We start from the raw sequence: 15,100 nt of genomic DNA, 5'->3' as shown, positions 1-15,100 counted from the left end.
GGTCAACTAAATATTACCATAATCTAATACAGTGGAAATTGCTTATAGTGATCATGTTTGTCCCAGGTCAAAATTATCTCTCTCTGGTCTCTCACAGCTTAGACATTCATTTCTTTAAAATGACACCACAATATCAACACTCATCATCACATAATAATAATAATGACGATACTTTTCTTTAACAAGTAAGATCTCTTTCTCTCGCGCTGACACAAACTCATACCGATACACTCACTCACACAAACAAACAGTGTCATCGGACACGTGTGTAAACTCAGACTGGGTAAAAACAACATAATCTGTGAACTTAGTCAGTGTATGGAGAGCTGGAGGAGATGGCGAGAGCTCAGTTTGGCTCGATTCAGTTTGGCTGTTCACAGCACGAATGATAGAAACACAGAGAGGAGCCGGTAAAAACTGTAAAAAATATATATAAAAGACCCAAAATGAACACTGTAAGCGGATTACGTGATATGTTCTGGAAGGATTCTGTCTCAAGCTTTTTGATCCATATAAATGGTTGATCACTATATCCAGTTTCCACTGTATAAATTAATCCAAGTGATCTCACAATATGATGAATGCCACAGACATTACTTCCAGTGAATCACAAGTGTCGCTATGATGTTATTTTTATAGACTGTGTTAGTACAAAATAACACAGGAAAAGATGGATGTTACAATTCTGAGTAGCTTATAACCCGTGACACATACCAGGTAAAAAAAGTCAAGGACTTCCTGTCCACTGTTTAGCTCCTCCCCCTGGATGATGTACTGAGCACGCACAGTCGCATCTTTGTCACAAGGGATCTTGTCTCCGACCTGCATGAGCTTCAAAAAGCTACTGCTCTTAGAGTAAAACACTGTGACTTGGTGGTAGGCCGACCTGTACTCTGGACTACGCAACTTCTGCATATATGGTTCATCCTCGTTGTTGTTTTGAGACTTTGCCTGTTGACATAAATAGTGACAGGTCAAAAGGTAAAATTCACACTCAACTATCAACCACAATATCTCCAGCACAAAACAAACATGATTAATTAGAGTATAAACCTAAGTGGGCCACCTTCAACATAATGGATGCATTGACAGTTGCTATAGTTAAATGTTGATTGTAAATTTGGTGGAAACTAAAAGAAACAGGTGAATAAATACTGAAGAGCAGTAACCAACCTGCAGATTCACTGTGTCCTTCCAGAGAGACGTGTCCAGAGAAAAGGAAGCCATGCCTTTCTTGTCTGTAGTGAGTGTGACGTTTTGTGAGGGGGTGGCAAGCAGGTACACCAGCTCGTTGGCGACAGGTTTATTGTCTGGACCAGTCAGTTTGACCTGCAAACAAGACAAGAATACAAACTCTAACTTTGCAGTGATGTCATTGAGGTGGTCATTTGATTTGTTACTTCTTGGAGCTTGAATGTGCTCTGAAATATTCTTGGCAATCTGACTTTTACAGTGCAGGTTTATAAGGAATGGTGCTAGAGTAGTGTAGGTGGCCAAAGAGGAACGCGAATAGAGTGTCTGAAATTTAAATGGTTCATCATCTGGTAAGCATCAAAGTGGTCCGTATTAACTGCATATAATAAATATTGATATCAATGCACAATTTGATTTCATATTGACTGCTGACAAGTGAACAGGTTAGAGTTATCAAAACTCTGGGGACCAGGAGGATTTACAGCCTCTGTCATCGTTACCTGTCTAATAGTTGTTAAGCTGCCTTGTTATGAGGTTAAATATAAAGTTTGATGTGCTGGTGGCATTTGAGTTCTTGTGAGGGGTCTACAAAAACAAGTATTCACCTACTGGGGACTCTAAATAACCTTGTTCATTATTTCATGCCCATCAGGGAGGATGGTGAATCAGGAATCTGTGAAATGTCGAGTACAGGTTCAAATTGTTATTTTAGCATATTTGCCAATAGTCTGAGAATATACACACGTGTCTGCAAGGCACGTGTGTAATGAGAGGCAACAAGTAGAGGATTGACATCAAGCTGCTGCATGGTTGAGAGTGAGACTTCTCAGTGAGCGACATTTCGTGGATTGTCGCTATTGTAGCCACTGCCACGGGTCGCGATCTACTGGGCTAATTCAAAAAGTTGTTGTAAGTACCATTCAATTACACAACCACATTTGTTAACATAGGGTCCAGGTTGAAAAACACTGGACTTCAATTAGTCCAAATGTTGAGTAACTGCATTCTGGGATATTTGGTTCCTTGTTTTTCGGAGTAGAAGTTGAAACGTAAAACCCACAGAAACAAATACCTTTGGAAGTGAGACAACCAAGACTCCCAAGGAGCATTTCAGTCACGAACATTCAACCACCAAGCTTAAAAATCTGCTACAGTGTTGACTTTAAAACGTCTATCTGTTTTGTTGGCAAAGCAGGAAGATCATCAACATGTTTCATCCTGTGAGGACCCTGAATGAAAAAATTATGGGAATCAGTCCAATGTTTGTTTAGATATTTCAGTCTGGACTGAAGTATTTGGTCGTCTGACATCATCAACCCTATAACCATGCCACAAGCATGGATAAAAAGAAACACATGTCACTCCAGACAGATTACCTTTCCTTCAAATGGAATGCCAGGTTTGTATGATTCAGGTACATCCTCAAAGGTGACAGTTCGGATGTGATAGCTGAAACTGGTCTGCCCACTGCCTGTAAGGGTGACCCCTGGATGGTGATAAACAGAGATCACAGCTCATTAGAAACTGCTGCTCACTCCTTAATGAACAGTACCTGGCACCCAGTCAACTTACCTGTGCCATACTCTTCCATTTCAGCATTCACCTCGAAACCATCCTCGTAAGTGGTCTTGTAGGGGGAAAAGTCTGCCACATTTACAATTTGTGTGGCACATCCATTTTTATCCGTCTAGAAGATATATCAAAAAATTTAAAAAGCATTAAAAAAATAAATAACAAAAATATTCTGAAAGTCAAATTTCAAAAATAAATCACAGTGATTACAGAGTCATCCATTTTCATCTGGTATACTCACAGTTAGCTCATAAGTCTTGCAGATGTCCTCGCCTTGGGTTCTTGAATACCAGTAATGCCGGATAGCTTTTCTACAAAGCACTGCCTTGACTGAACCAACAACTGGTTTCCCATAAGTGTATCTGCAGGAAACAGCACAAACAATTGATCCTGATATTACACGGATTCAAAGAAAGCCGTTTACTTAAACTAAACCATTTAAAGCTGAGTGACCATAGCCAGTGTAAAATTGAATGAGAAAGCGAAAAACTAAACAGCATGATATTCATCATGTCAGATGGATACAAAGTCTAAATGGCTTAATTTAACAATTACTTTTCTGACTTTTATACATTATATTTTTGTACTCATGACATAAATAAAATTTAAGAATTGTATACAATTCAAATATTCTTAATCCGAAATTATACTAACTGAATAAATGTGTGTGCGTTTAACACACACACACACACACACACACACACACACACACACACACACACACACACACACACACACACACACACACACACACACACACACACACACACACACACACACACACACACACACACACACACACACACACACACACGAGGGGTTCTTCTCACAGATTATGACGCAACGCTGTGTTTTCAATTGAAATAATTGTGATATGATACAGCGCTATGGCTGCTGATCATTGATGGTACATTAAAGTACAAAAGTTAGAATGAAATTTTCAGTGTGACTCAACTAAACAGATCGTGCTGTCCATCCTAAACATCAGTGACATTGTGAATCTCTATCTGTTGTATTCAAGTAGGACACTCACTTTCCACAAATCTTAAGCATTGCCTCTTGATCCAGGATGCTTATGACACTGGGCAGGTCAACCTTTACCTCATACTTTGGCAAAACTAAAGCAAAGGAAACAAGATATTACATATAAAAAAAGACTTTTCACTAAATGTGAGATATTTGTTAGGATGTAACTGCAGCAGACCGTATTCCTTGATGTCAAATTGGTGGGATTTTTGCTCCCCTTTGTCCGTTGAGGCAGTGATCTTGTAAGTTCCTTGTACTGCTTCAGGAATCATGGGGTGGGAAAGATCAAGGATCCCGCCGTCAATGGGCTTATCCAACCACTGGGCAATGCGATTTGAATTGGGATCCTACAAACAGTAAAGAGACATTTATTCAAGGCTGCTCCAACCTGCACTATATTGAAGCCCCTAGGTGTAGTATTGTCATGTGATTATTATGTCAAATAATGCAGATTTGTTTTTAGAAAAATGATTGGTTGATATCAGTGCCGAGCTGGCTATTATTGGTACAACTGGAGGTTAAAGTCAAACACATAGGGGCTTAAAAAGGGGGCATAATAAGAGCACAGTACAAATAACTATTCTACAATAATGTATATAATAACAATTATGGACTTGACATGAATTATACAGTTGGCAGGAGTCAATTAGTTTTCCTCACCTGGATCTCCACCACTTTGTACTAAAAGAAAAAAGAAACAACAACTTTAATGAAGAATAGTGTATTTTTTACACTGTGATATAATAGTAGTTTTGATATCCATTTAGTTCACAGAGTTAGTTAGTTTACAGAGATAAAACTAGTCCATTTGGCAGGTTGTGTGTTACACAAAATTTTGGAGGAAAATGTGTAAATGTTAAGGGACTTTTGCTCCTCCAAAAACATATAAATATTGTATTAGATGACGTGTCCAAATAAGTAGATACATAGTGTTTGATGCTGTGGTGCAGTGTGTAAAAACATTTAGATTATATACATTTCAGCTCTAATGTTCAGACCATTTGAAGTATCCTTTTTAACTGATGGGATATACTACGAGCATGCCACCCTCATGATGCGATATATTTGAATGGATTTCACAGTCACTGCACACCGTTATGTTTCCAGCCTCTCATCACCAACGGAAAAGGCCTTGAGCCCATATTGACTCAGATGTTTGGGTCAAATGCAGTGTGCGCCAAATGAACTCTGACAGCATGTTTATCACACTACTCCACACAGCGCTACACACCCACGCTGTCTTCAAGATCAACAAACAGTCCTCCTTTCACCTCCCACTCTCCTGAACCAAAATAGACCTCACTCTAAGATTCACTGACTGCTTGGTGGAAAACACACCACATTGCAAAGTTCACTGTTTGGAATGATTGCACACATCACACAGTATCACATGATTTAGAAGAAAGTAAATAAAACTTACCACCCGAGCTACAGGGATGAAATTTGTATCCATGGACACGATTCGGAACTTGACTTTAAAGAAAAGGGAAACAAACGATAACCATCAATCAAAATGAAGCTAATGGACAGAAATAAATTGTACAGAATATAACATTTTCCTGAGTGCTAGCTGCTCTGTCAGAGAGAGACGCGTGTTTCTGTTCAAACAGGCAATTGTGCTCCAAAAACAATTACACAAATACAAAATTAGGGGGAAACCCCCACTTAAAACCTGCATTGTATTTTTTTATGAGAAAGATGTGGATTATAAACAACTTCACCAAGAACTCAAGAGGAACAGCCATTCTTTGTGTGATCATTTTACACATAATTCCTAAAGTTGTCAGGTCGTAGCTCAGCATTATGCAGATTTCATGAACTAAAAACCAAAAATTGTGCAAGTACAGCTGAATTTGTAAGCAGTCTAGAGAATGTGGGCATAATGAACAGTCCAGCCGCAGCAGAGTATTACAAATTCTACCACACATCATATTCTGATGCGTCCAGCTTCTTGATGATGATTCATAACGTTAGACACCTACCAGTCTGTCCAGGTTTGTAGATGGGTTTATCAGTCTGGATAATATGGATGAAGGCAGGCGGCTCAATGAGAACTTTCGTCCTCTTCCTCATTGAGGCACTCTCGCCCTGAATAGTCACACAGAGGTTTGCCACAGTTTTGCTGGGCACTGTTGGGACCTATGGGATCAGAGAGCAATGTGCAGTTTTAAATGCTGTCTCATGCAAAAGCACAATTTGTTCTGTACTGAATTGAACTTTTCCTCATTTGGAGTGTGTTTGCTGTGAAACACCCGTCATCTATAATGTTACAGAATGAGTACTAGGTAGCAAATCCATCTGAGCTCTTGTGATATTGAGCAATACCGTACCTCTTCCACTATAAAAGGTTAATTATGAAGTGCCGTCGTACGTGCGCAGCATATGTTTTCACTTAATAATGGAGCTGCCGTTACATAATAGGGACTGCAACTACTGTCAGGGGTGATTTGTGTGTGTGTGTGTGTGTGTGTGGTGAGACTGAGAGTAGGGGGTCAGAGGACATTTCCCAGAGGAATGCAGGTACATAACTAGCCTTTGCAGCCTTTGTTTAGTTGCAAATAAACAAATTCCAGACCAGTCCTGCTCCAGGCCCAACCAAAGGGGAATGAAGTGAAACTAAGTGCTATTGTCAAAGAGCTAATTGGGGTTGGTGGATCGTTTCGCATCAATATGTAGCAAGGCCCGTAAGTTGCATAACAGCGAGCAGCAATGTGACAGAAACCAGAGCAGTAATTTACAGAGCACCATTGGAGTTGACAGCCTCAGTCATGGCTACGGCTGGATAATTAGGTACATATTGACCACAGGATTTGAGCAATTAGTTTTAATGGAGGGCTAGGGGATGAGGAAACAGCTTTGTGCCTGGAAAATATTTTTAAAACATTTGCGAGCAAGCAAACTGTGTGTGCACGTGCTGAGTCAGACCTGGAAGTTCAAGCACCGGTAAAAGTCCTGTTTGACAGCTTCCTCCAGGAGGACGGTTTGGCCAGAGTCCATGTTGAGGGAGACCGTCAGAGAGACGGGCTCTGTGGGGCCGTGGATCTGGGCACACACAGTCTCTTGTTTACCTGCTGTGAGGCGGGAGCTCACGGTCACTGCGAAAATACTGGAGGTAGAGAAAGGATTAGCTGGTGAACATAAAGGAGGATATTCTTCTCTGTTTAAGACCCTGACATTTCTTTTTCCTCTGGAACTGGTGGAAACGAAAACAGAGCTAAAAAGGAGAGTGAATATTGGACTCAACATTAATCAAGTAGCTAGAAACACGACTCAATTCAAATAATGTTGCCACATGTCTGTTGGATGTGTAAACAGACAACTGTATGCTCAAAAGTTTGCCACATCGACTTGAACAGTTTAAACAACATTTGCTCGCAGCTCTTTTCTGTTGTCACCAAGTGGCAGATAAAATCAGTTGCTGCAGATTTAAAAGCACAAAAATGACTAGTGGGGACAAGTACACTTCAGATGTCCTACTTTCTACTTCTAATCTGCTACTTTTGAGAGAGAAATAACATTTACTTTACTGTACTACAGAATGTAAGAGCTTTTCATTTAGAGGTGCAGTTTGATGATTATAATATTAAGGCAGTGTAAAGGAATGTGGTGATGGTGCTTTTGCTAAAAACAGCTATTACTTCTTCCACCATTGAGATGGATCAATTCGTCTCTGCTCGACACAGGAAGCTGCTGATGCCAAGTAGAAATAAAGGACACATTTAATTAAGCATTGTGTGTTGCCAAAATGTCATTTTGCACATTAGTGTCCTGTTGCATGACTTAAATGTATTATTCCACGTGTATGCCTCTTATCATATACTGCTATATAGTATAAGCTACTACGGTAAATGTATAGCCATTATATATCACATTTATACTCATTCATATACAGTGGACTTTCTTGTGCAATCCTCCTGTGCCACTGCACTTCACACAAGTACATTTCTCTACAAATACTTTCCGTCATCTTTAGTAATAAGTATATATATATATTTTTATATTTTATGCCTATTATATACTTTCATCGACCTCTTTCTGACTATCTGCTGCTCTAACCAGTGTGGGATTAATAAAGTTGTATCTTGTTGAGCATCTGACTCTGATCTATAAAAGCCTTTAGAGTCATGATGGACCCAGAGCAGAACACACACACCTACACACACAGAGACAGACACACAACTGCAAAACAAAGATCAGAATGGAAATCAATATCCAGAGACAGTGGTCAGGAGTCATCATGAACAACAAAAATCAGTGAGCTCTTCAAACCGATGTGTGCTCACCACTTTAGCTGTGACAGCACATTCTCTCATTGTTGTCCAGATAACTGGCAGATACAAGCAGATTGTTGATGGGATGGTGGAGGGACTTTGCCACACACAATCACATACAAACACACCACACGCACGCACAAACACACACACACGCACTCACGCCACATCTTTACTCTTCATTGCGTAACGGTGTCCTGAGGCCAACCGCTGGACTTCATTTGGGACCAAGTTATTGACGATAACAAACACAAAAACAGACCGCGACACAACTTGACTTTTTGAGTTACTTTTTGCTAACCCAATCACGCGCAGCTGGACTCGCATGCATTTAAACCAACCCTAACCTGGCGCGTGCACTCGGTGTCTTAGCTGGCGTGACGCACATGCCAAACTTTTGCAGCTCAGCAAAGGGACTTACGTTTCATTGAGGTGCGCCGACGTCGCGGTGCGCAGGAGCACCGACGCGAGGATGACAGCGCAGAGCTGGAGCACAGCTGTCATGTCTGCAGACGACGCGACAGAAAGCGGACTGCTGCGGAGGAGAAGGACGCACTTCCTGCCCGGACTCAACCACAGGGAGAGAGGGATGTGCACAAAGTTGTCCGAGCGCACGGGGCGGGGGTTTGCTGTTTATAACCCCAAAGCACCTCCACCCCCACTCCATCGGAGTCACTCCCCCAAGTTGGTTGGAACCGTGCAGCCACCTCCCCATTCCCAAAAGTGAGATGTCATAGTCCTGCCAGTATCCTCCACTACCCACTTTCTGCAGAGCTGAGAGTTTTGGGGAGGGCATTGTGTGATACACACCAGGTCACCGTGCAGTTTCAGCACGGTTGAGCAACAACAGTTCTGATGAAAACAGAGAAAACTTCTCAGAAGGCTGAGACTTGTTCCCTAGCTGTTCTCCTGGCGGCGTTTAGATGTGTATATAACTGTTTCTCCAACTGGACTTTCCAAATAGTATTTCATTGTCTCAGAGGAAAACAACATGCCCCAACAAACTGCTCTGTAACACAGAGTGAACATGCCAAGATTACAAGTCTGTGGGGGACCTGAATAACTTTATGAAGGCCCCATGTGGTCCTTTCTTCACATTAGTGTAGGTATAAGAATGACTTTTGTCAGCAAACATTTTGTAGCTATAACTATTTCTATATGCTGTTCTCTATTTCAGCTGTAAAGATAGAAATACCAAACTGTGGTTGTATGCCTCCACCAACCAGTGCTGATTGAGCCTTCACACAGTTTTTCCAGACTCATATGAGGCCACGTGACCTTTGACCACTAAAATTGAATCAGTTCATCTTTGAGTCCGAGTGAAAACAGGTCAACATTTGAATAATGTCCCTAAAGGCAGACTTGACAGATAAGGTTCAAGAGGCCCAAAAATGTTGTGTTAGGTCATGTGACCTTGACCTTTGACCGTCTTAATCTAATCAATTAATCTGTGAGTCTAATAATTGAACGTCCGTGCCAAATTGGAAAGGATTCTTTTAAGGGTTTTTTATACACATTCACAAAAAGAGTTTTGTGAGGTCACAGTGATCTTGACCTTTGACCCTAGACCACTAAATTGTAATCAGTTTATTTGTGAGTCCAAGTGAATATTTGTACCCAATTAGCATCAATTCCCTTCAGGCGTTCTTGAGATATTCTGTTCAAAAGGCAAAAACATTGTTTTGTAAGGTCTGTCTAATCTAATCAGTTCATCCTTCAGTCCAATCGAATTTATCAAGTTTTAAGATATTCCCCAAAGCTGTTCTTGAGATATCGTGTTAACAACAATAGGACAGACGGACAGCCCTAAAACATAATGCCTCTGCTGTCACAGGTGTGAAAAAAAAGAAAAAAAGAGCACACAATTGCTGGTTTGGTAGTGCATTAGCACCTGTAGATCAGTGAGTGTGACAATATTGTGTGTGTGGTATAGTGCTTGTGCATGTGCATTTCATAGCCTATAAATAAAGATGGATGGTGCTCCTTGACTTCCAGAAATGAGGCCAAAATATCACAGATAGGAATGCTGCCATTTTGTACATTCTGCACAGGAGATGGACCCACGATGGCGAGGTCCTGTCAATACACACGCTCGACCAATCCTGTCAGTCATAACATTTCAACTGATTTTCATGGCATAAAATAACTAACAAATACACTTGAACATACATCAAAGCTACATAAAATCCCAGAAACCATCCATTTTACTTCTACTCTGACTTTTTAATTTGGTCCATGTCCAATTAACTGAAATGGAAGAGGCAAGGTTTATGAGCTTTGGCTTCACTTTTGGAAAGCTGTCATGTCATCAATCATTGTATACAGTCTATGGGGTCAACCAGTAACTTGATGGAGGTGAGTGAAACACACAGCAGAGGGAATCTGCCACATGACATTGTGTATCAAGAGTAACTGGGAGGAGGCCAGTCATCCTGTGAGGAGAGAGGAAACATCTGGATATTCAAACTATTCTCTCAGACATGCCACACTTCCTCTGCTCATTCCTGTCTGAGGGCAGGAATCAGAGAGGAGATGATTGGTTACTTCCACAGCAAAGACAGGGTATGGTCTGAGCTTCCCAGTTTGCAAATTTAAAGTACAAGACATTTGCATAAAAATATGAAGAGCAATATGTCATGGTCTGCTGGGCTGCCTGTTAACCAGGACTGGAGGTGACATGGTGACAGTTTTAGGATGTGTTATCTCTGACTCTTCTTTTATCTTTTGTCTTCTCCTGCCTTTTGATCACTGCTGCTGAAAAAAATCAATCAAATATGGGAATGAATGGCAGAGAAATGCTAACAATGTACTGTACTTCAGTCAGACAGCGTGCAGACCTATTTTAATCCATATGTAGCGAGGTGGGAAAGCGGGGATAGTGATCGGTTGCCACAACGCCACCTGGGGAATTTCACCTCCAGGAAATAACTCAACTATTGTAAGTGCAGCAGCACAGGTTCGTTTAAATCACGGGGCAAGAGACGTGTTTAACTAATAAACAAAGAACTTTAATATAACCAAATAAATGCATAAATCAACAAACAAAATGAAAACAACAGAACACCAATCAACAGGCAATACAACGCTTGACATGAGCAACACAGGGACAGGGCTGGGACTTACCGCGGCGACGACAACCAAAGAAAAAGGGGAAGGATTAATAAACTCGCCACCCGTGACACAGCAAACCAACAAAAACGGGTTGTGAAGAAAACCCCGTCACCAGGAATTGGGTCGCCGCCTCAGGCCCACAGCACCTGACCAACAATAAAAGAATAATTAAAACATGTCCGCGTGGAAACAACAAAACAACAAAACACCAACCAATATAAACAGTATTTAAAAGGTTGCTAAAAAACTAGGCGTCCCTTTGTGGTGATCACTCCACGCGCCGTGAAGGTGTAGCGTGGAGAGCCACAGTGCACGAGACAATACTCCAAGAACACACAGAATTGGTCCTGAGCCCGGGCAGTCTCCAACTGTGGAGCCGTGCTCCTATCAGCTGCCACAGTTCATTAAAAGTGTGAGCTAGGATAGTGCAATTTCCGGTAAAGCCAAAACAGCAGGTCCGTCTGAGACGTGGTGGCCAATGACGGCCGACGAAGGAGCAGGGCCTCTAGGAGGGCGAAATAAACAAATTTAATAATTAATATGACAACAACTGAATTGGGTGAATAATGGGGCCATACGCACCACCCTGCAAGCCAAGGCACCGTCACAGCAACCCGGAGGGTGGGAGTCTCCCCCAGCCGTAGATGAGTCCAGCTGTTGCATGACATAAACAGTCAGCTTGGGTAAGAGAAGCAAGAAACGGCAGACAACGTTACTTACAAAGCAGACCCGCAACTGCACCCTGAAGGTCCCCCGGCGGAGCGATCCCCCGCCAGCAGTCAGTCACGCTGCGTACGAGGGGGGAAAATTAGAGGAGGCGCTGGCTGTTGCACAACCACGCCGCGGCTACAGAGGTAGCTCTTCCGCGCTATCCACGACCCACCGGAGAGGAGCGGAAACGGAAGGAGTGCGAGCCAAACACGGCCGCCTCCTTAAATACGGGACGCCTGACATCGCCTAATGACTGGTGCGCCATTAGAACAGGTAGAGCGCCCCGCAGCGGCAGGGAGGGAGCGCGCATCTGGCTACATCTATCCCCCCCTTTTGCATCGTCGGCCCGACGATGGACAGAAGGGTCTGACTAACACCAAGGTCTAAAAATGGCCAACTGGGAGTTAGACACCGGGCCTGGAGGTCTATTGGCAGCATGGTCCTGGTGATCTGCGGGCCGAGGAAGATCCGAATGGACATCCGAATGGACATTCGGATGGTGGCCTGCCGTGGAACAAGCAGATCTACGCAGAGCCAGCTGCCTGGGACTTGGTTGTTCCGTTGGGGACCATGAAGGAGCTGGCGGCGAGGAACCTCTAAAAGCAGGAGGTGTTGCCAGAATGGGCCTGGTCTGCAATGGGATCATGACAGGAGGGATGTCAAGACACATGGTACTTGGAACCACTGCAGACTGTGGGAAAAAGGTTTCAGGAACCAAGACCCATAAGTCTCCGGCACTAGAGGAATCATCATCCCGTGCCACCAAAGACGGCGGGGAGGGCATCTTAGGTGGGGGATTGGTAGCCTCCTGCTGGACCACGGCCTTTAACATGTCCCGATGAACATTTCTGACCTTCTGCAGGTCGTTCACAGGGGCAACCGTGTAAACTGCTCCATCACTGCAGGGGGGCTTCACAACTTGGTAGACCACGGAATTCCAAAGGTCTTGGATTTTATGACGACCTCTAACACCGTGGTCCCTCAGGTACACTAATTTGCCTACTGTGAAAGGTAGATCTCGGACCCGCTGATCATACCGCTCTTTCCTTTTGTTAGCAGCAGCCAACAACCGTTCACGAGCACCCTCAAAAGCAACTCTGAGTCGAGCTTGATGTTCCACCACCCAGTCCTGCACCTCGCCAGGTACTGGATCCTGAACTCGACCCAGGAGGAAGTCCACAGGAAGCCGAGGTTCCTGTCCAAACATTAGAAAGAAGGGCGACTCACCAGTGCCCTGATGAGGTGTGGTGTTGTAACAAAACAGCACCTGGGACAGACAAGAGGCCCAATCCCGTTTCTGTGATACTGGCAGGGTACGAAGGAGGTTATGAAGAGTTCTATTAAACCGCTCGCATTGGCCATTACCCGCAGGGTGGTATGGGGTAGTACGGGATTTTGTGACACCGTACAACGAGCAGAGCTGGTGAATCAAAGAACTCTCGAAGTTCCTTCCTTGGTCCGAGTGAAGGCGGCCCGGAACACCAAACTTATAAAACCACTCATGAACCAAGACCTGAGCCACAGTGGAGGCTCGTTGATCCCGTGTAGGGACAGCTACGGTAAACTTACTAAACACATCTGTCATTACCAGAACATTTTCAAACCCGTTCCGGGAAGGTTCCAACAGCGTGAAATCGATGGCCACGATCTCATTGGGTCGAGAGGCAAGCAGGTGGCCCATAAAACTATGTGGCACGTGGCCCGAGTCCTTAGCGACCTGGCAGCAGTCACACTCTTGGACCCAAGTCTTTATGTCTGAAGACATTCCTGGCCAATAGCAGCGCTGTCGGACCAATTCTGTAGTCCGCTCGATGCCCTGGTGGCCGTGCTCTTGGTGAAGCTGGTTCAAGGTCTCCTGCTTGAGCACTGCAGGCAAGATTAACTGGAGAGACTCCTCTCCCCCGTCGGAGCGGAAGACTCGGCGGAGAAGAACCCCATCTTTCTCCACTAGGCGGTCCCATTGGCGCAAAATCGCCATGACTGGCTTGGACAATTGTTGCCTTTCAGCCAAGGTAGGCGGTGCTTTCCGTCGCCAAAACACAAACACATCTTTTAGAAAGGGATCATCCTGCTGCAAGGAATGAAGCTCAGATGTAGAGTGGGATGGAAGAGCTGAGACAAGGGACTGAGTTGCAGACATCACCGGATCTGGGTGTGGCCCTTGCTGAAAGCCTAGGGGGACTGAAGTGCCAGGCAAGACATGAGCAACTAAATGGGAGCCAGAAACATACTGCCGTGAGAGCGCATCAGCGTTCCTGTTGCTACGACCTGAACGATACTTGATGGCAAAGTCAAAGTCGGCCAACTGAGCAGCCCATCGTTGCTCTGTGGCCCCCAATTTAGCTGATTGGAGATAGCTCAACGGGTTGTTGTCGGTATAGACAAGGCACTTATGCCCCAACAAATACTCCCGGAACTTCTCCGTCATGGCCCACTTGAGTGCCAGGAATTCCAGCTTCATGGAACTATAGTTTGACATGTTGCGCTCGGTGGGCCGAAGGCCTCTGCTTGCATAGGCCACAGGTTTCACGCCATTGTCAGTCTGCTGTGAGAGGACAGCCCCAAGCCCACTATAGCTGGCGTCAATTTCTAAAATGAAAGGCCGCGAAAAGTCGGCATATATTAGCACTGGGGACGAGACCAACTTTGATTTCAAGGCCTCAAAGCTCGCCTCACACTGAGGTGTCCATGCAGCACCCAACGTTTGGCCTGGCCCCTTCTTGGACTTGGTAACTGCCAGCTCGGCCACTAGTTTATGCAGCGGGCCAGCCAGCTTTGCAAAACCCTCTACAAAGCGACGGTAGTAGCTGGCGAAACCCAAAAAGGAGCGCAGTTCCGATAGGTGACGGGGGCGCTGCCAATTAGCCACAGCCTCGATTTTCTTGGGGTCTGTGGAGACTCCCTGGCTTGTGATGACATGCCCCAAGTAACCAACCTCCCGTCGAAAAAATGCACACTTTTCGAGCTTTGCTTTTAGGCCTTCCTTTTGGAGCCGACCAAGCACTATTTCCAGCCTCTGCAGATGTTGTTCAACAGAGGAGGAAAAGACAATAATATCATCCAGATAAAGTAGCAAGGACTGACCCTGCTCGTTACCAAACATCCTCTGCATCAGACGCTGGAAAGTGCTTGGGGCATTACACAAGCCAAAAGGCATGCGATTGAACTCGAAAAGGCCAAATGGTGTACAGAATGCAGTTTTGGGTCGGTCCTGT

At 44.1% G+C, this 15,100-nt stretch overlaps 1 protein-coding gene across 3 annotated transcripts in view; it reads right to left on the bottom strand.

Moving 5' to 3' along the window:
• Positions 1-8,666, bottom strand: part of LOC117772655 (alpha-2-macroglobulin) — a 32,371-nt gene extending 23,705 nt beyond the window's left edge. For 2 of the 3 annotated variants that reach the window (XM_034603976.1, XM_034603978.1), the window contains exons 1-12: positions 8,485-8,649; positions 6,718-6,898; positions 5,775-5,931; positions 5,213-5,265; positions 4,453-4,473; positions 3,971-4,139; positions 3,800-3,884; positions 3,008-3,128; positions 2,767-2,881; positions 2,571-2,680; positions 1,174-1,329; positions 715-951 (exon numbers count right to left, since the gene is read on the bottom strand). In XM_034603976.1, the coding sequence (XP_034459867.1) occupies positions 715-951; positions 1,174-1,329; positions 2,571-2,680; positions 2,767-2,881; positions 3,008-3,128; positions 3,800-3,884; positions 3,971-4,139; positions 4,453-4,473; positions 5,213-5,265; positions 5,775-5,931; positions 6,718-6,898; positions 8,485-8,567 (1,488 nt within the window). In that variant the 5' untranslated portion in view covers positions 8,568-8,649. Of the gene's footprint in view, positions 1-714; positions 952-1,173; positions 1,330-2,570; positions 2,681-2,766; positions 2,882-3,007; positions 3,129-3,799; positions 3,885-3,970; positions 4,140-4,452; positions 4,474-5,212; positions 5,266-5,774; positions 5,932-6,717; positions 6,899-8,484 lie in introns of all 3 variants that reach the window. The other variant, XM_034603977.1, reaches the window with a different exon arrangement.
• Positions 8,667-15,100: the final 6,434 nt, after the last annotated feature.

This window comes from Hippoglossus hippoglossus, chromosome 13, assembly GCF_009819705.1.
Source record: "Hippoglossus hippoglossus isolate fHipHip1 chromosome 13, fHipHip1.pri, whole genome shotgun sequence".
In the NCBI taxonomy this organism is placed as follows: Eukaryota; Metazoa; Chordata; class Actinopteri; order Pleuronectiformes; family Pleuronectidae; genus Hippoglossus; species Hippoglossus hippoglossus.
Note: the sequence above shows the minus strand (reverse complement) of the source record. Positions and strands in the feature narration are given on the sequence as shown.